This window comes from Dipodomys spectabilis, unplaced genomic scaffold, assembly GCF_019054845.1.
Source record: "Dipodomys spectabilis isolate Male_0828 unplaced genomic scaffold, ASM1905484v1 ptg000234l, whole genome shotgun sequence".
Lineage (NCBI taxonomy): Eukaryota > Metazoa > Chordata > Mammalia > Rodentia > Heteromyidae > Dipodomys > Dipodomys spectabilis.
The window spans coordinates 10,055,423-10,082,296 of record NW_024870911.1 but is presented as its reverse complement, the minus strand read 5'-3'; the positions used below and the strand labels follow the sequence as shown (position 1 = coordinate 10,082,296).

Sequence of the window (26,874 nt, the reverse complement as noted above, 5' to 3'; positions counted from 1 at the left end):
AAGAAAGTATTCCCAGATCTTGCTAGTTTCAGGATCACCACTGAGAAATGATTCTTAGTATTATAATTTCTCCATCCAGTTTTTCTGGTAATTAAAAATACTATAGCTAATTTTGCTAGTGCTTATTTTAACTTAAGTATCAATTAGATTTTTGAAATCTTTGCTTTACAATCTCTTTGTAATCTCATTGCTTCAAAGGTTAAATAAGCTATGTCTGTTTTAGTGTAAGCTTTCCAGCACAGTAGGGTGTGATGTGAATACAGGAGTGAATCTCAGTACCAGTAGAACCAAACAGAACCAAAGACAGCTTATTATTTGGGATTTTCTTTCTTATTAAAATTTTTTATTGTTAATAAACAGATGTACAGAAGGGTTACAGCTACATAAGTCAGGTAAAGAACACATTTCTTTTTAGACAATGATTTCCTGGCCACTGTGTTTCTCTTGAAGCAGATAACTGGCATTTCAGAAGTCTTAGGAGTTACAACTACTGTGAGATTAAGTATTTTAAGTAAAATGAAAGTGAGCTTTTTTAGTGCTCTGTGTATATAGAGGTGCCTGCACTTATGTGCTATGTAGTTTTCACTTTGCAACATTAACGAAAATTAGTTACGTAGTTTTAAATTTGTTTTGTCATTTTATAATGAAGAAGAACTTTCAACTAGAACTTTGTTTAAAAATGTCTACTTCATTAGATAAGAATTGAACTTTATGCTCTCAAGTAGATTAAAACTTTGACAACTTAGTATATTAAGTGATCATCCTAGTTACTGGAACTACTAGCCTTAAAATTACTAATGATTTGCTAAGGTTCTTTTTTTTTTTTTTTTTTTGCCAGCTGTCACTACATAGTTTATTACTACAGATATTAAATGGAACAGCATTCTAGAATCACTTAATCTTTTTGAAAAACACCTGATACCCAGTGATAGATGGGGTGAGGATGAAATTTTTGTTTTAGAATTTTTCCAGTAATTTGTAATATGTGAATCTCCTTTTATACAAAAAGATGTTCTTAGAGTTTATTTAGATGAAGATCCAATGGTAAAGAAAAAAGGAGCTTTTTTCCATCTAAAAGTAATGACAGTTAATTAGAATAAAAGTATTTACTTTAGGTTTCAAGATTATTTTGGGTGATGTTAATAAAAAATATCTTAATGTTTAAGTGTATTCTGTTATTTGGTAACATTTAAATTTATAATCACAAAAAGATTTTTTTTCTGTTGTTCAATGAATGATACTGAATTTAAAAAATAAATTTTTAAATGTTTGAATATTTTTATCAACAAGTTTTAACTTTTCATAGGTTTATGGCTACAAATGACTTAATGACAGAACTTCAGAAAGATTCCATAAAGTTGGATGATGATAGTGAAAGGAAAGTGGTGAAAATGATTTTGAAATTATTGGAAGACAAAAATGGTGAGGTTCAGAATTTAGCTGTCAAATGGTAAGTTATATTTTGCTACTTCCCTTTAAGTAATGATAATTGAATATTAGGTCATGGACTATATCTTCCTAGATTTTTTTCTTTCTTTTTTAGGTGACCAGTGAACATTTAGTGTCGGCATATAGTACTTACGTTCTCTTATAAAGTGTAAATTAATGTAGCCTTTCATAATATTTCTTTTAAATATAAGTGAAACCCTTAATTCACCTAGTAAATTTAACCTTTGGTTTTGTCTTTGAAATTATATGTCACATTTGATACTGATTTAAATAAGCCATTGTCCCATTCACATTCATTTTAAGCCCAACTTTTTCATAATTTTTTTAAAACAGGAAAAGTGATAAATCATTAGTTGATAATAGAACTTTCAGACCTACAGTACAAAGTTTTTTAACTAGAAATATTTGCAAGTTTAAAATGAAATGGTTCTTACAGGGTATTAGTGGCTCATGCCTTGGGAGGTTGAGTTTGGGAGCATTAAAGTTCCAGGGCAGCCCAAGTTGAAAAGTTCTCAGGATTCCATCTCAGCAGAAGAAAGTGGGCATAATGGCACATGCCTTTGATCAAGCTCCTCATCCCAAGTATAATGAGAAGGCTAAAATAGGCAGATTTTGGTCTATGTGTATATCCAAGCAGGAAACTAGACTTTTATTTAAATTAATTAAACAACACCTGCCTAGAAAGTGCAAAGCGCACTGTATTCAAAATTAGTACTGTCTCAAATGAATACATGAATGGTCGGTCTTTATAAAATGACTTGTTAAGGCCAGCCAAAATAGCTCACTTGGGAAAATGTTAAACTGAAGAAAGTAGTTTTAAAATAATGCAGATGATGAGTAATTTTACTTTAATGTGTTTATTTTACAATTTTTTAACGTATCTAGTGAAAATTAAACTTTAAAACATACTAGAGCTGAGTGTGGGTGGTACATGACTGAGATTCCAGGCTATGGGAAGCAGAAATGAAAGTTGGAGGCCAGCCTGCTACATAGCAAGAGTCTGTTTAAAAGAAAGTGTGTGTGTTTGTGTGTGTGTGTGTGTGTAATTCTAGAAACTAAAGGAATGAAATTACAAAAAAAAATACATGAGTAAACTAATAAGAGACAATCAGTAACCGCTAATCTACGCACTGAAATTCCAATAGATAAATTACTAAGAGCCATATAAAGAAACTGGAAACATTGTTGAACTCATCACCCTCCCAAAAAGGTTGAAAAGTAAGAACAGATAATTCTAGGGCAGATGGTCCGGCCTAGTATTATTCCATAAGTCTGAAAGCATTTTAGTCTTTTATTTGAACAGATTACTTATAATAAATTCTAATTAAAGATAAACTGGGGAACAGTAGACAAGCAGTATTTAAATGTTCAAAATAAAATACAGAAATATATTAAATAAACTGTGACCAAGTGGGATGAAGAATGTTATTCAATTTAATGTGCTTCATTAATATTTGTCATGTTTTAGAAGAAAATATCTTAGTTGCTTAACACTGTTAAGTTAGAAACTTAACATTGTTAAGTTTCTGGATTGATTATTAATTGGCAATAAACCACACATCTAGGCTACTTAATATAATTAGCAGAAAAAAATAATTAGCCTAAAAATCAACCGAAGTTAAGGCCTTGCTGAAAAGAGGACTTAGAGGAGCCCCACTAAAATTTAGTCAGTGACTAAATGTCCATACGTTTATAATTGTTAGGTCTTTGTGATGTTTTACCCTTTAATGAATGTAGGAGTGTTTAGTTAATTGGCATTTATCATAAATATTTATGGCTGGATTTGGGTATATTATTTAATCTTTTTCTTTTATTTTTTTTTGTTCTCATCCTCGTCAGTAGTTCTTGAAGTTTTATTGTGGTGGGAGTTCCAGACCTTGAAAGGATTATAGCTATCATGTGAATAATACTAAGGCCTTACTTTGTCTTTTGAGTCTCATTTTCTCAAGCGTACAATGCCAGCGCCTACATATACAAAAACATGACCAATAGAATACAAAACCAGATATGGAAATCTAATATTCTACATGTATGAAAGACATTTAGAAAAATGTAAAACCATGCTAGCTTCACAAAAATTTCCTCACCTTCTGTTTTCTTTAAAATATTATTTATTAATAATATGTAGTTGGATTTTTATTTTAATACAGTAAACTTGGCAGATATTCCCAATTACAATGTTTGATTTAGGTCCTAGACTAAAAATGTTGAGAATCACTATTTTGTAGTACTTTGATTCTTCTGTTGACTTTTTACATATATCTTTTCAGAGGCTAGGGATTATCACAACCTATTTAAAGTTAATTTATCACAACCTGTGTAAAGTTAATAAACCATTTGATATAAGCTATGTAAACCTTGCTGTAATGTGATTCCATTTACCTTACTACATTTGTTTGTGTTATGGCTTTTTCTTATATATTAAGTATCTATATGCTTGTGTTTCTATACTAGAGCATTCTTTGTGGTTTGAAAGGGAAAAATACAGTTCTGTAAACATAGCCTTTTGTGTATTGACTCAATTGCCGTTTCTGGTGATCTTTTTTCCCTTCTGCTAATTCGAGTTACCATCTGGTTTAATTTTCCTTTACCTTAAAGAATTCCTTTAGCTTGACACTGGTGGCTCACACCTGTAATCCTAGCTACTCAGGAGGCTATGATCTGAGGATCGTGTTCAAAGCCAGACCGAGCAGGAACGTTCGTGAAACTCTTAACTTGAATAAACCACTAGAAAACCGGAAGTGGTACCTTGGCTCAAGTGGTAGATGCTATCCTTGAGCTGAAGAGTTGAGGGACAGCACTGAGGCCCAGAGTTCAAGCCACATGGCCAACAAAAAATAAAAATACAAAAAGAATTCCTTTGACAGTTCTTGTACAACAAAGTTGCTGGTGATTCATTTCTCTTAGTTTTTATCTGGAATTTTCTAATTTGTCTTGAAATATAAAGGGCAGTTTCACTGGGTATACAGTTTTTGAGTGTTTGGTAGGCTTTCTTTTTTTTCTAGACCCAGTGTTTTGTTCAAAGAACTGTTGTAAATCATCTTCAGTTTCATAAGATGAAAACCTGTGGGAAAAAAATTGGCAACCAACTACAAGGAGTTTAGTGATCAAAAAATTTTTTAAACATCCTTATTTGTATATTCTTTGTGATACAGGTATGGTGTGCACTTGGTCAAATTGACAATTGCTAAAGCCAAGTTAATATTTCTAGTCTATTTTTCAAGTGGGTGTGTCTGTGTCTGTATCTGTATCTATGCCTAGATTTTAAAAGAACTTTTCTTCTTTATATTACAGTCTTGGCCCTTTAGTGAGTAAAGTGAAAGAATATCAAGTAGAGACAATTGTAGATACTCTCTGCACTAATATGCTTTCTGATAAAGAACAGCTTCGAGATATTTCAAGTATTGGCCTTAAAACAGTAATTGGAGAACTTCCTCCAGCTTCCAGTGGTAAGCAAGAGCACTATTTTCTTTTTAAGGACTTTTTCAACTGTGTATAAGTGTCAGTTCTGAAGAATTTTTTATATATTGGAACAATTTGATGTATCATGACTATAGATAAACTAGAATTGTGGTAACCTTTGCAATGAGAGAAAAGATAACCAAAATGTTGAATTCTGATTTTCTATTTCCAATGTGAATTTTATTTTGTATTATGTAAAATTAGACATAGCTAAGACATAGATAGCTCTAGTTAGTTGACAAGTATTTTTAAAGGTAAACGTTTTTCAACTAGGTATTTTAAAAGTATAATTACTTTGTTAATTAGCTTTTGGTCTCTGACAAAAACGTCTAAGTAATGTTTAGAATTGGTCTTGGTCTACTAAGCTATTAATATTAGCAGTTTGAAAGTTACTATTTCTTTTACAAATGGTATGAAATTATCATAGTCTTATTCTGTGGGAAGATTTAGGTTGGTTATATATGTCCAGATATATTATTTTCGTTCATTTACTTAAGTGCTTATTCACAATGTTATTAATGTTAATTGTTCTTTGTGTGTTGTTTCATTTATTCTAAATATCAACTATATGGAAGATTTTATTATCCTCCATTAGTTCTTACGTGGAGGAACTGAAATTCAGAGATACTAGGTTATTCACTCGTATTTTGATTGAAAGATTGAAATCTTTCATCTTGGGCTGGAGATAGAGCTCAATGGTAGGGTACTTCCCTATCATATGTAAGTTCCCTATCATATGTAAGTTCTTCCAGCACTTGTGGAAGATTATACTAATGTTAACTTTGTCTTCACTAAATATACTAAGTAGTTATTTCAATCACATTCTACCAACTCTGAGATACATTGTTTATAGTTATATTATTTAAATTGATATTTTCTTCATCCCCTCCCCCACTGTAATATTTATATTCAGATTATTTGTTTGGTTTTAACAAGAATGGGGGGGGAGGCAAGGGAGATCATTCAGATTCTTTTACAGTTACAAGTTCCTTTTTCCGTCTTGCTTGTCAGTAACAACATGACCTAATTTAATGATGCCCCTGATATTTGGGTTCTCAAACAACATTTCTGCTTTATAATGAACTTGTGTAATATAATCTTTGTGTTATAAAGAACCTTATGGGAGGTTACAGCTTTCTATTAATTTTTCTTTTAAAGAAACTGTTAGACATTAGAGTTCAATTATGTTCTTTAACTCACTAAAGGTCAGGTTACTAGCAAAGAGGAATGAAATAGAGAAAACTCATTCAGCTGTGTTTCAAATTTAATAAATGCATAATAGATACTACTGGCCTTCGAGACAGCATTCAGTAGTTACCCAGTAAAATCTGTGGAATCTTGTTTATTCTGTTTCCTATTTACTTTTTTGCAGTTACAACTTGTAATGCTGGTGTCTATGTTGTTTGAAATTCATGTATAGTTTTGTTGAATATTTGGTAACTACTATGGATATAAGGTAGACTCTGAACATTTCTTACTTTGAGATTGTTTTGGCTTACTATTCATGTAGGCTCTGCATTAGCTGCTAATGTATGTAAAAAGATTACTGGACGTCTTACCAGTGCAATAGCAAAACAGGAAGATGTCTCCGTTCAGCTAGAAGCTTTGGATATTATGGCTGATATGTTGAGCAGGTAAATTATTGTATTAATTGTAATATAGATATATTCATTTATTACAAGTCACTTTTGGTAAATCCTAATAAAGTGTGATCCAAAATTATTCATGTTTAAATTGTTTTTTAAATATGTGTGATTGAAGGCAAGGAGATTCATAAGCTAATTATATTTACATACTATTGTGTAGGAAATATTTCATAGTTCTGAAAAGTGAATTCTGAGAGATGAATTTACGTTTTGCAATTTTTTATTGTCTTCACAAATTTTTGTTCACAGAATTAAAAATGAAGCACAGTTTGTGCTTTGTTTTACTGTTTATACTGCATGTTGAGGGGAAGGATGAACTTGACTTGTTGTTTTTCAACTTGGACAGACAAACTTGAGCAGCTCCTTGAGAATATACCTTAAAAGACCTATCAATTTTAGTTTCTTGTTTTAGTTCTTTATTATTTCCGACTTTGTGGTTAATTCAAATGTCTACATATGAAATATTATATATGAATTATAGTAGTTTATGTAGTAATGTAGATATAGTACCATCACATACAGAAAAGTTACACTTTACTGTAAGAGAAAAGTATGTATGATAGTGATGAGCTGTTAGCATCACATACACAAAAAGCTTATACTTTACTGTCGGAGATAAAAATACAGTAACTAGAAGCCAGAAAGAGACTGAAGACTAATTGGGAGCATGTTCAAGGAAGTTTTTTTTTTAATGAAAATAGTGGTATTTGAATGGGTAGCACTTCAATACATGAATGTATCTGCTTATTCAGAATATATCTATAAATGTTGGCATGAGAAACACTGTATTCTAGTGTTCCATATTATACAATGAATAGTATAGTAGTAAGAAGTCATTGTGGTAGATTAGGGACATATTGAGGTAGTAGGGAATGTATTCTTAATTTGATAAATAGTGAGAGTACAGTCTTAGACTAGTCCTGTGTGTGTCTTAATCACTGACACTGTTGGCATATTATACATGTTTGAATAACTATTGATTAATTATCTTTTTTTTGGTCAGTTGTGGGGGCTGAACTCTGGGCCTGAGCGCTGTCCCTCAGCTCTTCAGCTCAAGGCTAGTGTTCTGCCACTTGAGCCACAGCATCACTTCCGTCTTTTTTCTGCTTATGTGATACTGAGGAATTGAACCCAGGGCCTCATGCATGCGAGGCAAACATTCTACCATTGAGCCAACTTCCAGCCCTCGATTCATTGGTCTTTATATAAGAATTATATTGTATGGAGATCAGTGATACTGTATAGAGAAAAACAGCAAGGAAGGCAGTCATTCAAATATGAGTGTTAATTTTTCAAGAACTGTAATCAATAGAGAATATCATTAAAAGATCTTAGATAGAGTGATGTGATCATTGTTTGATTTAGTCTGGTGCTTTGCCTCGCCACTGGATTTTATGTTTTAAAATAGGAGATAAAAATCTAGATTCTGGAAGTAATTTGGGAATAAATCTCAAATCTGCATACACTTTTAATAGGTTTTTAGTTGTGTTCAAGAATTCAGTTTTCCTTTTATTTGGAATTTAGATTTATTTCAACTAAATTTATATCCTGATTATTTATTTACATTGAGCTTAAAGGGGCAGACATTTTAATAGCACCCATCTTAAATTCTTTTTTTTTTTTTTTTTTTTAGGCAAGGAGGACTTCTTGTTAATTTTCATCCTTCAATCCTGACCTGCCTACTTCCCCAGTTGACAAGTCCTAGACTTGCAGTGAGGAAAAGAACTATTATTGCTCTTGGCCATCTGGTTATGAGCTGTGGAAATATAGTCTTCGTAGATCTTATTGAACATCTATTGTCAGAGTTGTCCAAAAATGATTCCATGTCAACAACAAGAACCTATATTCAATGTATTGCTGCTATTAGTAGACAAGCTGGTCATAGAATAGGTAAGACATTTTAAAATATTTTAAAGTTGTCACTTAAAAATTATAGTTTTTAAGCAGTTGTATGCTTTTTGTAGGTGAATACCTTGAGAAGATAATTCCTTTGGTGGTAAAATTTTGTAATGTAGATGATGATGAATTAAGAGAGTACTGCATTCAAGCCTTTGAATCATTTGTGAGAAGGTAAGTTTTTAAGTTCTTCATTTTCTTAAAAAATTTCCCTTAATGATAGAGTAGTAATTAAGATCTAGATTAGATGCATACGGAGAAACAGCTTACAGGATTTTAGCTTTTTATAACATAACTATATTACTTGAAGCTGTCATGTTGAGAATTTGCCTTGTTAGGACTCTAGTAAGGAACTTGAGAAAGGCACTTTATTTTTGGTTTATTTTTGCATCTTTGAAGGGGAAGAGATGTCAGTATAATAAGTTGATATGTCTTCAGAGAGTAGCAGGATAAGTTATCTGAGAAATACACATTGAGTTTTGTCTTTTTAGATTTCTTTTTTAGATTTTTTTGTATCTGGTTTGTTAGGACAATGATTTTTCAATTTGGAAACTTTCACTAGTATTTTGTAAACATTTTAATAAAATAGTAAGTGCACTTAGGTATTAGGAAGCCGTACTGGTTAGCAGATACTTTTGCCTTTGTATGATTGGATAATGTAATAATAGTTTAGTGATTGGTGTGTTTGTGTGTGTGTGTGTATGCGTGCGTGTGTACATGCATGCACATGTGCATATCAGTTTTGGGCTTGAACTCTGGGCCTTAGTGTTGCCCCTGAGCTTTTGTGCTAAAGGCTAGTGCTCTACCACTTAGCCACAGTTCTACTTCTGGCTGTTAGGGGTTAAAAGGAGGTAAGAGTCTCAAAGACTTTTCTTGCCTGGCTGGCTTTAAATTACCATCCTCAGATCTCAGCCTACTGAGTAGCTAGAATTATAGGCATGAGCCTCTGTTGCCCACCTCCCTCCATGTCTATATATTCTGTCCTAAACATATAGCTAGAGAACCAAGCTGAATGATTGTACACTGACAGTTTTGCGTATAAGGCAAGTTGTTGAAGAGCTTATTCTTCTAGATCTGGTCTTTAACTTGAGAAGATAGAACATATTACCAATTTCTCTCTAATTTCCCTTCATTAAGTGTTAAAAATGTGTGTGTATGTGTGGGGGAGCTCATCTTAAAATTTAAATAAATAACAAATTGAAATTGTTTGAAACAATGAGAAAAAGATTGATTTGGGAAACATGTTATTGTTGGTAATAGATGGTTAGTCAAGGAGAAACTAGTTATTTACAGCACCTTTTGTCTTCGTCTTCAGATGTCCTAAGGAAGTATATCCTCATGTTTCCACCATAATAAACATTTGTCTTAAATATCTTACCTACGATCCAAATTATAATTATGATGATGAGGATGAAGATGAAAATGCTATGGATGCTGATGGTGTTGATGATGATGATCAAGGTATTTCAAATGGAATCGAAGGAATCTATTTGTTAAATTTCAGAATAGAAACCAGAGTTGTACACAAAGATGATTCTTAGATGCAAATTTCTCCATTGCTTAGCATTCAGAGATTTTCTACAAAATGTTTTTGTAGAATGGAAGTAAGTTTTTTAAAAATTGAATCTGAAGATAAACATATTCAGAGCAGTTTGGTATTGACAGAATATTTGTTTTGTTTATTCATAGTTATATTAATGAAATATACTAAGTATTGTGATCCTAAAAACTTTTAATTTTGCCCATCTTCTACTAAAAGCCTCTATCCTTATGTACTCTAAGTACTGCCCACTTTCTCTCCTCTACAAGAAAACTTTAAAAAATATGCACAAGTACATAAGATGATAACAAATGTTTGCCTCTGCCTGTTGATAGTGTGAGCAACATTAAAGAATTTTTTTAACTTATATTTTTATTGTTACTTGTACAGAAAGAGTTACCATTTCAACAAATCAGTTTATAAAGTAAATGCATCTTGGTCATTTGTCACCCCTTTCGTCATTTTTCTTCCAAAAATCCCATCCCTTAATTTTCTTTTATTTCTTAGAATAAGGATTGAATATTATGACTGTATTCCCCACTTTCCTGTCTCCATTTGTATACCCTTTCCATGTGACAACTCTCCTTCCCCACTATGCTTTTTTCAATTGCCAGTTTCTTAATTTTCTTTTATTTCTTAGAATATGGATTGAATATTATGATTGTATTCCCCACTTTCCTGTCTCCATTTGTATACCCTTTCCATGTGACAACTCTCCTGCCCCACTATGCTTTTTTCAAGTGCCAGTTTCCTTGTATTAAAACTAAGAGTAGGTTTTCTAAGAAATTATACCTTAGAGTTTTGTCCTGCAAATACTTTACTTCAGTTAATATTTTTGTGTCCACTTGTATACAACTCCATATATGTTCACTTGTACATTTATACATTAGTTGTAGCTTCCACATATGAGAGAAAAGATATGTCTTTTTTGGTCCTGACTTATTTCACTTAGTGTAATTTTTCCAGGTCTGTCCATTTCTTTGCAGTGTAATACCATTCTTCCTAATAGATGAGTAAAATTCCATTGTGAGTGTGAGTGTGTATGTGTGTGCACGCGCCACATTTTCTTGATTCAGTCTTTTTAGGGGCATCTGGGCTATTTCCAAATGTTAAAAAAATAAGATTACTCCTTGATTTTCTATGCTAGTTACTCATCCCTCTGACCACTAAGCTTAGACTATCTCTGTTCTTAGTAGTAGCTTATATCTTACCTTTGCTTTTCAGATATTTCATGTGAGTCCAGGTTTATATATGACTGCTTAATTTATATTACAGGTTGGATATCTAAATTATCTTTCCTTACTCTATCCCCCACCCTTTATTCTTTAGTCTTTTCCATCTTAGAATGGAACATATTCATTATTCTTAGTCAAAAATAATCTTAAGGTTATACATCATAACTCTTTTATATCCCTACCATCTCAGAGCTTTTTCTCACATTTTATGCCCTTATTTTCTTTTATAGCATTTTAACTTTATCATACTTAATTGTGTTATAATTAATCTTTCATTGCAAGAATACAATCTTCATGAAGACTAAAAGTTTTCTTCTCTTTACTGGTTTAGTGCCCAGAACTGTGTGTGGCTCACAGAAGGCACCTTGTAAATTTGGTATATTAATGAAGAAAGAGAAACCTGAGCTTGTATTATAGATACCTTCCAGTGAAGGTTCATTGAAAGTGTTCAGCATGCTAAATAACAAACCCAAGTCCTTTAGATACTTTATAACTAACATGGATTAAGTGTAACCAAATGCCTTTCTACTGTGGTGTTACTGTGGCTCATTAAATAAGTAGAGTCTTAGGACATTTGGTACAATTTTTTAAAAACCTGTTTTAAGTAAAACTTAATTTTGGGGATGCAGCTTGTATTATCTTGCCGTGGGGGAAATGCTTTCTTTTTAATGGCTATTTTGTTAGTATCTTTTAACTTTTACTAAAAAGGTCTTGGTGAGTAAATCAAATGCCTTGAGTTTTACCTGTATTGAGTTTTCCTACTATTGTCCTAAGGTGAATTAATTTAATCTATTTTATCTATAAGATCTATTCTACTGTGTGTGCACATGTGCACGAGTGCATGTGTGCCACATTTTCTTGATACACATGCAGAAGTATTGTTTACTCTATTCTTAGATAAGACTATATCATAAAATGTTCCTCAGTGTTTGTGGATGGGTTACTGGCTACAATAGCCAGCATTTGGAAACAGCCCGGGCTGTTGTTAAGTGGGCAGCATTTTCTTGCTGTAAATAAGGGCATAGTTTCTTCAGGCAAAATTGTGAATGGTTGTAAATTGACATATTTGCCCTAATAATATAGCACATGAATAAATTTAGTTATGAGGCTGATGTTAGGATTCTTTCTCCCTTCAGAAAACTAGAAGGGGATTTTTTCTGGTTTTTTTTTTTGGCCAGTTGTGGGCCTGAACTCTGGGCCTGGGTATTGACACTGAACTCCTCAGCTCATGGCTAGTGTAGAAGGGGATTTTTAACTACTCTATTTGTAACTGTTGTAATCTATAGCCATAAGTTCATTTTATACTTCATTTCAAACAATCCTATTGTTGGATTTAGTTTTATCTCAAAGGTTAAAAAACTTGTGGTTTTCATATTTATACTCTAAAGATTTATATGTTAATTATTTCAAGGACTATAAGAAGCATTAATAAATTATATTAAAAGTGCAATCATAGTTTTTTTTTTAAGCTTATGTAAGTAACAAGCTCTGAATATGTTTTAAATTCTAGTTTTTTCTAAATCTGCCTACTGCTGTATGTATTAATGAAAAGTTAGAATAACTGTCTTGGTTAAGAATACCAATTTACTCAGCATCCAGTGATGTACTGTCCCTATCATTAATAGCCTATTCACATTAAAATTTTCCTTTAGGGAGTGATGATGAATACAGTGATGATGATGACATGAGTTGGAAAGTGAGACGCGCAGCTGCTAAGTGCCTGGATGCCGTAGTTAGCACAAGGCATGAAATGCTTCCTGAATTCTACAAGACTGTATCCCCGGCACTGATATCCAGGTTTAAAGAGCGTGAAGAGAATGTAAAGGCGGATGTTTTTCATGCCTACCTTTCTCTTTTGAAGCAAACTCGTCCTGTACAAAGTTGGCTATGTGACCCTGATGCAATGGAACAGGGAGAAACACCTTTAACAATGCTTCAGAGTCAGGTCAGTTTTTAAATAATATTTTAAATGTGGTACTTGAAGAGTTACTTATAAGTGAAAATCTGAGTTTTAAAAGTCAAGTATAGTAGCTCACACTTGTAATCCCAAATGCTTGAGGGGGGCATCAAGATTGGAGATCAAGATTCAAGGCAAAAAGTAAGATCTTGTCTCAAAAGAACAAGCCAAATGTGGTGTTTTATGCCTGTAATCCCAGATAAGTGATAGGAATAGATAGGCTGAGGCCAGCTAAGCAGGAAGCCTGAAATGAAAGCCTGTGTGAACAGTCAGTAAAACAAAAAGACTGGTGGTGTGTCTCAAGTAATAGAGTTCTTGAAGTCCCAAGTTCAAAATCCTGGTACCAAGAAGAAAAATAGGACTTGCAGAATATCTTATAGAAGTGCAACATTCTGGGGTACATATACATAGCTGTTAATCCACTGTAAGTTGTTTAATTTTTAAGCTTTTTTTCTTTTGTGTGTGTGTGCCAGCCAATCCTAAGGTTTGAACTCGGCCTGGGTGATGTTTCTGAGGTTTTCTTTTTACTCAAGGCTAGCACTCTACCACTTGAGCCACAACTCCACTTCTTTTCTCTTTTGATTTCTCTTTTCTTTTCTTCTCTAAGCATTCTTGATTTTTTTTTTTTAAGGCTCAGCAAAACTTTATCTTTGATACTAATGGAGGAGTCGTAATACAAATGGAGCTGTGGGGTCATAGAGTCCTCTTTGTTTCTAATGCTATTTAGTTGAGTTGTCTTAGACAAGTTTTTTAGTCATTTATTAAACCTTGCTTTTTTCATTTGTAATAAGAGTTAATTTAGAAATATTTACCCAGGGTAGTAAAAGATAAAATGATCTGTGTAATTTCAGTATATGTACTTCCTACTAGATGGCAAATATTTGACACATCGCCCTTATTAAAATAACTAGTTTTTCACCTGGTATTTTTTCCATGAAATCCTAAACATTAAACTATATAGCTCTTTTTAAATATTTGCTACATACTGGGAATTTCCTTACTTTATAATGTAGTTCTTATACCAGCTTTTGGGTGGGGGGGCTCTGTCAATCTTACATCTGTTTTTATAGGTTATGAAACAGATGTTGAAAGAGATTAAACTATAGGAGGAAGAGGTAACACACTATATCTAGTTTCCAATTAATGCAAATAAATTGAGAACCTAATTATAACTGAACATTGAATAATAAATATAGAAGTGAATGGGATAAAGTAGAAGCAGTAAGTATATAGAATGCAAAACATTTAGTAGAATCACTAGGAATTCTGAGTTTTATAGAGAATTAGATCATCTTTTTTTTTTCTTGAAAAATATATGAATTTATTGAATGAATTGCTCATTTTATGCAAGGAAATTTAATTAGTGACTAGCTAAATGTAGCAGCTCTACCTAAAGGTATTTACACAGAGATGCAAGTTGTTCTTGGTGAAAATAACAAAGGCAAATAAACATCATTTTTTGGAATTCAGACCAAATTCACCTCAAGTACAGGTAAAACACTTGCAAGTAAGACAGCTATTTTTTTCAGATACTAAGGATCTGCAGAAACTCCAGTGATTAACTGGGACATTTGCAAAGTGGAAACAAAAATTAAGATTTAGTCTTATCACAAAACAGTCCTAAATTTTGCACATTCCTTATAGTCTTTTGCCACATTTGTATAAAAATTATGGTATGACAACTTTTTAGATTTTATTTTAATACAACATTGTCCATAAACCATTTTTCTTTTTCTTTTTTTTTTTTTTCTGTTCTGGAAGTTTTATTGGCAATATGAATTTAAGATCATAAAATGTTAATATATCCTAGTTTAGTAATCTAATGTCTAGAAAAACACTAAATAAGTACAGATTCACATGTGATGACTTAAGGACATTTATTTTGAAATCCTTTAGACTAAGGGAAAAATGCTCAATGATAAGGAAATCATTAAATTATGATGGAATAATTGAATATAATAAAATACAAAAAATATGGGACACTTCACAAGTTTGCGTGTCATCCTTGTGCAGGGGCCATGCTAATCTTCTCTGTCATCCCAGTTTTAGTTTATGTGCTGCCGAAGCAAGCACGAATTAGATCATTTCTTTTGTGCCTACTTCTCAGATCATTGTTCAGTTATGGTTTGTTTCTATGTGGTGGTAGATAGGGTGCTTAATCTCTTTCTGCTTTTTTATTGGGGAATTTTAGAGTCACAATTTGTAACCTGGCATCTTTAGATTTGCAAATTGTAAGTTTTACTGACAAACCAAACATCAGAAAAATTCCCCAAGTGATTTTACTTTGCCTTTATTGTAATAGCAAGAAGTAGGTGGGGGGCATGGCTATTTTATGGTTACTTTTCCATAAGTTTTTTCCTGCCTTTGACTTATTATATATCTAATATTTTGTTTAATAAGACTATTTAGTTGCTCTGTAGGAAGCTAATGACAGCTTTAAAAAATTGTTACAGTTACAAGAGAACATAGATAGAACATTCAACAAATTTGCCTCATATCTAACAAATCCCTGTTGGCAGAGAAATGAAATGTAACCTAAAAAGATCAGTTCTTCCCTTTGTCTTCATTCCCCATAATTCATTGTTTATTGAGGAACTACCAATTGAAAAGCCAGCTAATGAGTATGTGATATTTACAGGTTCCCAACATTGTTAAAGCTCTGCACAAACAGATGAAAGAAAAAAGTGTGAAGACCCGACAATGTTGTTTTAACATGTTAACTGAACTGGTAAATGTATTACCTGGAGCCCTGACACAACATATTCCTGTACTTGTACCAGGTATGTAAGAAAAAAATCAGTGTCTTTGGGAACTTTTTATTTTAATACTTAGGGAAACATAATTATTTCCCTTAAAGAGGGGATATTTGTGACAGCTTTGAACAGCCATCTTGTACATGTGAAGTGAGGGATCTGCAAGTAAAAAGTTAATTTTTTTTTAATCTTACTATCTTGAAATGTAAATTTAAAAATTTATACCCAAACTGTCTTTGGTTTTAATATATAGTACAGATTATTGCAGAGTACTGGTGCCTCATGCCTGTAATCCTGACTACTCAGGAGGCTAAGATCTGAGAATCATGGGTTCAAAGCCAGCCTGGGAAGGAATGTTTTTGACACTCTTCAGTTAAGCACCAGAAAAGGTGGAAGTGGAGTTTGACTCAAGTGGTAGAGTGTTAGCCTTGAGTAAAAAAGCTCAGGACAGGCACACATACTATAGAGAGAGAGATTATAAAATTTTACTACTTAGAGATAATACAAGGGTGGGAACCTCAAGAATATTCTGTGGGTTGGTTTTTAATTTTTTTATTAAGCCTACACAAAAATGAGTACTTTTTTTTGTTGGTATTTTAGGAATCATTTTCTCACTGAATGATAAATCAAGCTCATCAAATTTGAAGATTGATGCTTTGTCCTGCCTATATGTAATCCTCTGTAATCATTCTCCTCAAGTCTTCCATCCTCATGTTCAGGCTTTGGTTTCTCCAGTGGTGGCTTGTGTTGGAGACCCATTTTACAAGATTACATCAGAAGCCCTTCTTGTTACCCAACAGCTTGTCAAAGTAATCCGGCCTTTAGATCAGCCTTCCTCGTTTGATGCAACTCCCTACATCAAAGATCTATTTACCTGTACCATTAAGAGGTTAAAAGCAGCTGACATTGACCAGGAAGTCAAGGAAAGGGCTATTTCCTGTATGGGACAGATTATTTGCAACCTTGGAGACAATTTGGGTTCTGACTTGCCTAATACACTCCAGATTTTCTTGGAGAGACTAAAGAATGAAATTACCCGATTAACTACAGTGAAAGCATTGACACTGATTGCTGGGTCACCTTTGAAAATAGATTTGAGGCCTGTGCTGGGAGAAGGGGTTCCTATCCTTGCTTCATTCCTCAGAAAAAACCAGAGAGCTTTGAAACTGGGTACTCTTTCTGCCCTAGATATTCTAATTAAAAACTATAGTGACAGCTTGACAGCTGCCATGATTGATGCAGTTCTAGATGAGCTCCCACCTCTTATCAGTGAAAGTGATATGCATGTCTCACAGATGGCTATTAGTTTTCTTACTACCCTGGCAAAAGTATATCCCTCTTCCCTTTCAAAGATAAGTGGATCTATTCTCAATGAACTTATTGGACTTGTGAGATCCCCCTTATTGCAAGGGGGAGCTCTTAGTGCCATGCTAGACTTTTTCCAAGCTCTGGTTGTCACTGGAACAAATAATCTAGGATACATGGATTTGTTGCGCATGCTGACTGGTCCAGTTTACTCCCAGAGCACAGCGCTTACTCATAAGCAGTCTTATTATTCCATTGCCAAATGTGTAGCTGCCCTTACTCGAGCATGCCCTAAAGAAGGCCCAGCTGTAGTAGGTCAGTTTATTCAAGATGTCAAGAACTCAAGGTCAACAGATTCTATTCGCCTCTTAGCTCTCCTTTCTCTTGGAGAGGTTGGGCATCATATTGACCTAAGTGGGCAATTGGAACTAAAATCTGTAATACTAGAAGCTTTCTCATCTCCTAGTGAAGAAGTGAAATCAGCTGCATCCTATGCATTAGGCAGCATTAGTGTGGGCAACCTTCCTGAATACCTACCATTTGTCTTACAAGAAATAACCAGTCAACCCAAACGGCAGTATCTTCTGCTTCATTCTTTGAAAGAAATTATTAGCTCTGCATCAGTGGTGGGCCTTAAACCATATGTGGAAAACATCTGGGCCTTATTACTAAAGCACTGTGAGTGTGCAGAAGAAGGTACCAGAAATGTTGTTGCTGAATGTCTAGGAAAACTCACTTTAATTGATCCAGAAACTCTTCTTCCACGGCTTAAGGGGTATTTGATATCAGGTGGGTATCTAGATTTTCTTATTTAAAAGTGTTATTGTTAATTTGTTACCTTGAAAGATAGCTTCTAAAAGGGTGGTCTTTTTTTATACGTAAAAGCTAAATATATGCTGAAAAAGTGTTAAAATGTAGATCTGTATTCAAGACATTTTGTTGTTTAGAGGGATATTGTAATTAGGTTAAACTTTAACAAGTGATCTAATTCCTTGTGCTGACACATTCTAATGTTGCTGTTTTTTTAACATCCAAAAATCTCCTGAATAATCCACTGTAAAGAGCTTGCTGATAATGATTATATTAAAAGTGGGGAAAATAGTTCCAATGAGAGATACTAAGAAAGATACAGAGAATCTGTTGGAAGCCAGCTAGAGCAAAGAAATTCAGGAGATTCTTGTCTCCACTTAACCAGCAGAAACGAATTAGAAGCATGGCTAAAATGGTAGAGTACCAACTGCAAGCAGAAGAAAGAAAAGCTAGAGGGGAAAACCCTGAGAACAAACCCTATATCAGCAAATCTCTCTCTCTCTCTCTTCTCTCATCTCTCTTCTCTATCTCCTCTGGATTTACCAGTGTTGATCCTATTAAAATGAAAAAGGTGTCATTGCTATTCTTAAATATTTTTTTTAATATAAAGAAAATTTTATAAGTTGTATATGGATTTAACATCTTCCATTGCTGCTTGGTTTTCTCTTTCACAGAAGTTAATGCTTTTGAAATCTATTGGAATTTGTTTTTAATTTATGGTACTAGGGTTTGACCTTGGGACTTGGACTGCTAGGTAGGCATTAGTAAACTTTGCTCCTTTTGTAGACTGAGTATTATAAAAGTAGCCTGTTTGACCAAAGAGATTTGGTATTATGTGCCATGGTTGAAATCATTTTGTGGTCGTTGGAAAAGCATATACCAACAGACTTACAACTTATTTTTAATTAGGCTCATCATATGCTCGAAGCTCAGTTGTTACAGCTGTGAAATTTACCATTTCTGATCATCCTCAACCTATTGATCCACTATTAAAGAACTGTATAGGTGAGTTAAAGATAAATGTTCTGATTAACTGTTTGGGAGAGTTTTGACCATGAGAATCATAATTATTACCAGGGAGTTGAAATAGAGTAATTATGTCATTAAAGATATATTGATATGTATGTCTTATGACATTAGCAAACTACATTAGTATATATTTGCTTAGTTTGAAATTTATTATCAGATGATTTTGCAAAGAACTAAAACTACTAAGTACAAAGCATATCTTTAGAAACAACATACCTGACCATCATATTTTGAAGATGACCCAAGATAACTCTTATGAATAAAATGAAAAGATCTTAGATCTAACAAACTAGTCAGAACTTTTCTTCTCAGATGAAAATAAATTGTGCTATTAGGCCCTAGATTTTCCATCGCTGTTTTTAACCCTCTAGCTCCCAAGGTCTATGGAAATGGTCTCATAAGTTAGAGCCAAAGAAGATAAAGTTAAGATACAATAATTCCCAAAAGAAGAAAGATGAGATATCCAAGAAAGTCTATAGAGTATCTCTATCTGTAAAGACAGGAATTAGCCCCTAGGATTACTGATACTTTACAATACCCTGTATTTTATTGTTATCATTGGTTTCTCTAGAGTTGGTAGGAATCAAACTTTTAGAAGTTAGTTTGGTGGTTTCCTAAGGATAGGAGAATGGAAGTACCAGGGAGAAACTAGAGGGACATAACTAAGAAGCTTTATAGCTCCATGCCATTTTGCAGTGTTCTGGAAAAGAAAAATAATAAATTATATATCATTAAATGCTTGCCTCTGTTCTGCTTTTATCAATTTTTTTCTAAAATATATGAACATTTTTGTATTGTGCAAGAAGAAACAAAGAGACCTGTGCCCCATTCCTAGAGAAACATCTTTCAAAACTGGATGGTCAATGTGCATACGGTCAATGTATATTTAGTCAGGTGGTAATCTTTCTGGTTGAATTATCATTTTGAATTGGTTCATTTGAACATGACAATCACTGAAGAACTTCTTTTAAAAAACAAATTCCAGGACTAAGGAATTGGAATTGGTGTAGTCTGTGACACCATTTTACATTTCAGATGCTTTACTGAATGCAGATATTCTAATTAGTTTTCTAATCTACCAGTTTAGAAATTATGCATACAAAACTGTCTACTGAATTAGTGTGGTACATTAAACTTAAGTTTGAAGTTGTTTTGTTATCTACATTCTTTTAAATCAATGTTGGAACTTTCCTGGTTATAATTATGCAGTGCATTTATGAATACACAGATATTCTAATTAGTTTTCTAATCTACCAGTTTAGAAATTATGCATACAAAACTGTCTACTGAATTAGTGTGGTACATTAAACTTAAGTTTGAAGTTGTTTTGTTATCTACATTCTTTTAAATCAATGTTGGAACTTTCCTGGTTATAATTATGCAGTGCATTTATGAATACACAGTGTCTGAGGTCTCTTTCCTTTGGTCAGCTTGCTTTGATTCAGATGGATACTCAAGACTTTTGTCACTGCTTCTTCGTTTTCTTGTCTGTTCTAAAAGAATCTTCAGAATAGATCATGTAATGAAAAATAATTATGTACCTAGTATGTGTCAGATACTGTATCAACAGTATACATTGCTATTTATTCTCCTCAGTAGGTCTTAAGTATAATTCCCAAATAATTGATTGTGAAAGTTATACACGTAATAAAAATATGAATCACTGTCTTTGTGACTTCAAAGACATGCATTTTAATTTCTCCACATTTGTAAATTAGCAGATTTGTAAAAAAATCTGTTTTAAAGTAGCAAGATGCCACCTTGCTTGTTGGTCCTTTTTAAGTTTTAGTTTGTTCATGTAATTCTCTTTTGCTCTAAGTAATTCATGTATTTCTCAGGGAAGATACAAATAAAATAGAGCCTTTGAAGGCACATTTCTCTTTGTGATTTGTTGAAATGGTATACTTGTTTTTCCACCTCTATTAAGCAAAGTCTTCTGTCCTTACCTGTTAATCTTACTTTGAATGTAATTTAAAAAATTTTTAAATTGTTTTGGCAGTTGGAGTTTGAACTCAGGATCTTGTGCTTGCTAAACAAATACACTGCCACTTACTCTCTACTCCTAACTTTTGTTTTAGTTTATTTTTCAGGTAAGGTCTGTGCTTTTGCCTATACAGGCTTTGGACTATAATCTTTCTATAAGACCTCTCCTATGTAGTTGGGATTACAAACATGAGCCACATTCTCAGCTTTAAAATTTTGTGTTACTGTTGATTTAACTATAGGAATGAGGTATAAGGAGATTCTTAAAAGTTACTAATCTTTTTGGCTACTGCCTATATCACTTTTCTGTTCAGCCCACCTCTTCATAAAGTATCTATAAAAGTAACATTGAGAGCTTTAGAGACTGTCCTTCTATAACCTCTGGATTTACAGATGCTGAGAAAGGATTATCAGTTGAAAATGTATTGATAGTTTCTTTGCTACCAAAATAAACTTACATAATTCACTTAGTTCATCAGGTTTGTCCATGACATAACAGTGACACCATCAAGAATAAGCTAAACCAATTTAGAAAATATATTGGGTATATTTTCAATTCACCATAATTGTATATTGCTTTTCCTCAGGTGATTTCCTAAAAACTTTGGAAGACCCAGATTTGAATGTGAGAAGGGTAGCTTTGGTTACATTCAATTCAGCAGCACATAACAAGCCATCATTAATAAGGGATCTTTTGGATACTGTTCTTCCACATCTTTATAATGAAACAAAAGTTAGAAAGGAACTTATCAGAGAGGTAACTTAATTACACTGTTAATCTAAGTTTGTGTTTTACTTTTAAATGCCATGTTTATATATACCTTTCTGTTTTAACAGGTAGAAATGGGTCCATTTAAACACACAGTTGATGATGGTCTGGATATTAGAAAGGCAGCTTTTGAGTGTATGTATACACTTCTAGATAGTTGTCTTGATAGACTAGATATCTTTGAATTTCTAAACCATGTTGAAGATGGTTTGAAGGACCATTATGATATTAAGGTAAGACATTTGTGACTTTATAGAATGTTTTACAAGGCCTAACTGTAGCAGCTTTGCCCCTGTAATTTACTTGTGTGTAAGAGGAAAACTGATTTATCAATATTTCAGTAAGAATTTTATAAAGTAGTAGAAGAAGCAATAGAGAGCTGTAGTGATGGAAATGGACATAAAAATCCAATTCTTTTTATTAAAGGAGGTAGTAGAAGTGGACAAGAAATGCTGTGCCAGCTTGCTTAAGTGCATAGTTCCTGCACGTATTCTTTTCTTCAAAAGTTTTAATAGTCCAGTCAGATTTTGCTGTTCAAAGCATAACTCCATATTGAACTGTAGTTGGTACCCATGGAATTTCCTAGTTTGCTTGTACTCTCTTGATTAATTTTCTTAGGCTATATTTGGAGGTGGTCTGAATGGTAACATATTTTGTTTACCTGATGAGGTAATTTGATTTTTAATATCAAGAATTTTGTTAGAGGTCAGTATGGAAAAACTGTTCTGCAATTTGTAAAAACAGCTTAAGAATCGTACTGCTTTGTAGATTGAGCATAGGTTTTGCTTATCACACTTACTTGCTTTTTATCTTTTCTCCATTTTAAATATGGACAGTAAGGGTGATTTAGAAGATTAAATGTGTGTGTGTGTGTGTGTGTGTGTGTGTGTGTGTGTGTGTGTGTGTGTGTGTGTGTGTTATGCATGTCTTTTTTATCTACTATTCCTGTAGTACCTTCAACCACGCAGAACAAAAATGGTAGTAATTATGCCATTGTACAATTTTATCTTTTATAAGATGGTAGCAGCTGAATCCCCTAACATTTAATGGTGTATTCCCCCCAAAGCTAAAATAATTCCATAAATAGTGTAAGAGAAAAAGGATTATCTGTAGTCTAATATAGATCTACTAAAATAGTGGAAATTTAGCTTTTCTTCCAATTTGACAGTTTTCTAGTTCATTGAATTTCAATTGTGGTATGTGCATGAGCTTTTTAAGCCCTCTCCTGATAGGTTAAATAAAATTAGGAGGATGGAGTTTGAGGAATGGGTATGTTCCAAAAGCTTCCTTGCTGATTTTAAAGTACAGCAAAGATAGAAAATCAGTTTTCTAGTTTTGTATTTTAGGTTCAGGATAGTTGGATCTCTCTACAACTTACTTGAACTTCAGGCTGAACTATATCTATGTGATTCTGAATGGCAGATTATAGGAAAATGAAATTATATAGTTTGAATGTTAGTCATGTTTCTGTTGAAAGATTGTCAGAAATTGGGATTTTGTCTATAGAATGTCATTAAGTATAAATTTTGTGTTCTCTATTTCTAATAGATGCTAACATTTTTAATGTTGGTGCGACTTTCTACCCTTTGTCCAAGTGCAGTACTACAGAGATTGGACCGACTTGTTGAGCCATTACGTGCCACATGTACAACTAAGGTAATTATTGATAGGTATCTATTAGGCTGAACTTAGTGTAGGATATTTTGGAGTATGGAGAGAGTCCAGTATCTTGTTACCCTGTAATATTTAGGATAAACTGTTAAAATTTTGTGATCATAAATTATTTTTGTATCATAAATTCTCTCATTTAAAATTAAAATTTCTACAAAACAAAACCTTTTTTTTTCCTGGTGTAACTTTTTTAAATGCAAGATTTCTAGTTTTAATTGTTTTCTTCTAGTTTGTCAGCTTTAATTATGCCAGTACCTTCCTTTGCTATTTTATTCTGTTTCTATTTTGAGGCATATTAGTGTTGGTCCTTTAGTGGTCTGGTAGAATTCAGCAGTGAACCCAGTCTGGTCCTTGAGATTATTATTGTTTTAATATCACTGCTCTATAGATCTGTGTAGATCATTTATATCCTTGTTTGTTTTTCTAGATTGCTTAATTCACTGAAATAGCATTAGGAACAATAATCCTTCATGGTGCTCTGAATTTCAGTGATACCTGTTATCTCATTTTGCTCATCTCTAATTTTTTTCCTAGTTTGGGTCTATTATCTCTTGATTAGTATGACTAATGGTTTATATTTTTAAAGAACAAGCTCATTGTTTGATCCATTTTATGTATATATGTGTTTTTGGTCTCCAGTTTTATTAGTTTCAGCTCTGATCTCTTGTTTTTATTCTTGATTTTTGGGTTTGGCTTGTTCTTGTTTTGCTTAGAGCTTTAGTTGTGTCATTAGGTTATTTGTTAGGTTAGGAATATAGAATGAACGTGACACCAGTAGCTTTTTCATGCACCAATGATGAACTGGCCAATGAAGAAATTAGGAAAATAATCTCATTCACAATAACCTCATAAACCAGCCTGGTACTGCCATAAAACAGACGTACAGATCATTTATAGAGTACAGACCCAAAGTAAGACCATGAAGCATACTCAAGAACATTGAAGTAAAGACTCAACAGCCTCTTCAACCATTGCAGAAGAGTGAAACTAGATCTGTTTCTCATGATGTACCAAAATCAACTCAGAATGGCAGTCATAAAGAAAATAAAAACAAGGCTAGACATGATGGCATATGCCTGTGATCCCAGCAGCTTAGGAGTGTTGTTGTTTGAGGGCAGGTCAGTTATTAGCAAAACAGTATCAAAAAAGAGTTGGGCATGGCGTATAGGCAAAAATGGGAAGGTTGAAGTGTGAGGCTGGCAAAAGCTAGAGACCCTGTCTAAAAAAACAAAAAGAATTCACCTTATTCAATTGGTAGAGTAGTTACCTAGAATGCTTAAAGTCCTGAGTTCACTCCCAAATACAGAGGGACAGAGAAAAGAAGAGAAACTAGGAAAAGACAAGTTAAGAGATGGGAAGATGGAAAAAGGCTAGGAGGTGAAGCAATGGGAATGCATATGTGGAAGGAAAAGAGGGAAGGAAGGGAAAAAAAATAGAATACAGGGGGAAAATTAAACTGTTCTTGGAAATGTAAATAAGAAACCAGTGTGGTTTCAAAAAATTAAAAACAAAACTACTATGTAGGGGCTGGGAAGGTAGCTCAGTGATAGAGTGCTTGCCTTGCATGCATGAGGCCCTGGACTCGATTCCTGAGCGCCACATAAGCAAAAAGAGCCGGAAATGGTGCTGTGGCTCAAGTGGTAGAATGCTAACCTTGAGCTGAAGAGCTGAGGGACAACACCCAGGCCCAGAGTTCAGGCCCCACGACCAACAAAAACAAACTACTATGTAATTCAGCAATACCAATTCTAGGTATATATCTGAAAGAATCAGAGTCAGTTTATAATAAAGATAACTGTGTACCCATGTTTGTGGCATTTTTCATAATAGCAAAATTATATTCATCAGTGGATAAATGCATAAAGAAATTACCTGCACAGTGGAGTTTTATTCACTTATAATGAAGAATGAAATTATGTCACTTTCAGAAAAATAGGACTGGAGATATGTTAAGTGAAATGAGCTTTTATCTTGTATGTATGTAGAATTTAGTGAACTAAAAAGGGACATGAAAATAAGAGGAGTTATTAAGGTTCTATGATTCTGGCTAGTGAAAGAATCATAGCTTAGGAAAGTGATCTTTTTTTAAATGAATTTTTGGAAATTGGGATATTATTTTAGACCAAAAGATGAAATAGCACTTTGTATACCTAATAACTACATGAATAAAGGTGTGGAAATACTGTTGGAAAAATAGTGAATAATAGAGTAGCCAAGAGACATAGTTTTTTGGTATTAGCTCAAGTAGGACTAGCTAATGAGATAAGACATTGAGACACAACTCTATTTTGTTTAAACTATGTGGCCAGAATTTTCACCTTTTGACAGTGCTTTGTGTATATGAGTCCCTTAAAAGAGTGAGACAGCTACTGGGATAGAATGTAGAGTTCTGTTTGAATCTAAAAGAGAATAAGTAATTATCTTTTATTTGTGCTTATGTCTTAAATTTTGTTAATAATAGAACTGTCTTTTATAGCATATAATCTTAAGTTTTTTCTTTATTACAGGTAAAGGCAAACTCTGTAAAGCAGGAGTTTGAGAAACAAGATGAATTAAAGCGATCTGCCATGAGAGCAGTAGCAGCACTGCTAACCATTCCAGAAGCAGAGAAGAGTCCACTGATGAGTGAATTCCAGTCACAGATCAGTTCTAATCCTGAGCTGGCAGCCATCTTTGAAAGTATCCAAAAAGATTCATCATCTACTAATTTGGAATCAATGGACACTAGTTAGATGTTCATTCTATGGGGACCATTACATTTGACCATACAATGCACTGAATTGACAAGTTAATCATAAGACATGGAAAGAGAAGTGTCTAAAAACTTCAAAATGTTCCACTTTTTTTTTTCCTTTCATGGAGACAGTTTGTTCAGCTTTCTTCCATTGTTTTTGTAGCATTTATTTCAGAAATATATGTATTTCCATAATCCAGAGGTTGTAAAGCCACTATTGTTTTAGTGGTTAGGACAACATTTAAAATGGAAACTAAAAGGTAGGATTTATGGAATGTGGAGATAGGGTCCAGTATCTATTTACCCTGTAATATTTAGGATTAAAATGTTAAAATTTTGTGACCATGAATTTCTTTGTTTTATAACTTTTCTCATTTAAAAAATCAAAACTACTGGCAAGACAAAAACCATGTTCCTTTTTCTTATATAACTTTTCAGCAACGTAATTCATTTTTAGCTGGCAGATGAGAATATCCATATAAGATTGGTTATATTTCAGAGGGGTTGGTAGTTTCAAAAAGATAACCGAGGTATCATTTTCTAAGTATAAGGATTTACATAGCCCTATTGCAAACACTAATTTTGCATGAGCAAGTTTACAAGTATGTATTGTCTTTAAAACAGCATGTGCAGAT

General features: G+C 33.2%; 1 protein-coding gene and 1 non-coding gene across 2 annotated transcripts in view; one reads left to right on the top strand and one right to left on the bottom strand.

Moving 5' to 3' along the window:
• Positions 1-26,588, top strand: part of Cand1 (cullin associated and neddylation dissociated 1) — a 37,297-nt gene extending 10,709 nt beyond the window's left edge. Inside the window, exons 2-15 of the mRNA XM_042699028.1 lie at positions 1,307-1,450; positions 4,744-4,898; positions 6,422-6,545; positions 8,191-8,447; positions 8,522-8,627; positions 9,769-9,914; positions 12,881-13,173; positions 15,824-15,965; positions 16,539-18,032; positions 18,963-19,058; positions 21,653-21,822; positions 21,903-22,067; positions 23,383-23,490; positions 26,013-26,588. Coding sequence (XP_042554962.1) covers positions 1,307-1,450; positions 4,744-4,898; positions 6,422-6,545; positions 8,191-8,447; positions 8,522-8,627; positions 9,769-9,914; positions 12,881-13,173; positions 15,824-15,965; positions 16,539-18,032; positions 18,963-19,058; positions 21,653-21,822; positions 21,903-22,067; positions 23,383-23,490; positions 26,013-26,237 — 3,625 coding nt within the window. The 3' untranslated portion in view covers positions 26,238-26,588. The remainder of the gene's footprint in view (positions 1-1,306; positions 1,451-4,743; positions 4,899-6,421; positions 6,546-8,190; positions 8,448-8,521; positions 8,628-9,768; positions 9,915-12,880; positions 13,174-15,823; positions 15,966-16,538; positions 18,033-18,962; positions 19,059-21,652; positions 21,823-21,902; positions 22,068-23,382; positions 23,491-26,012) is intronic.
• Positions 15,154-15,258, bottom strand: LOC122124425. The gene has a single exon (XR_006150542.1). It is a non-coding gene; the product is annotated as a U6 spliceosomal RNA (small nuclear RNA).
• Positions 26,589-26,874: the final 286 nt, after the last annotated feature.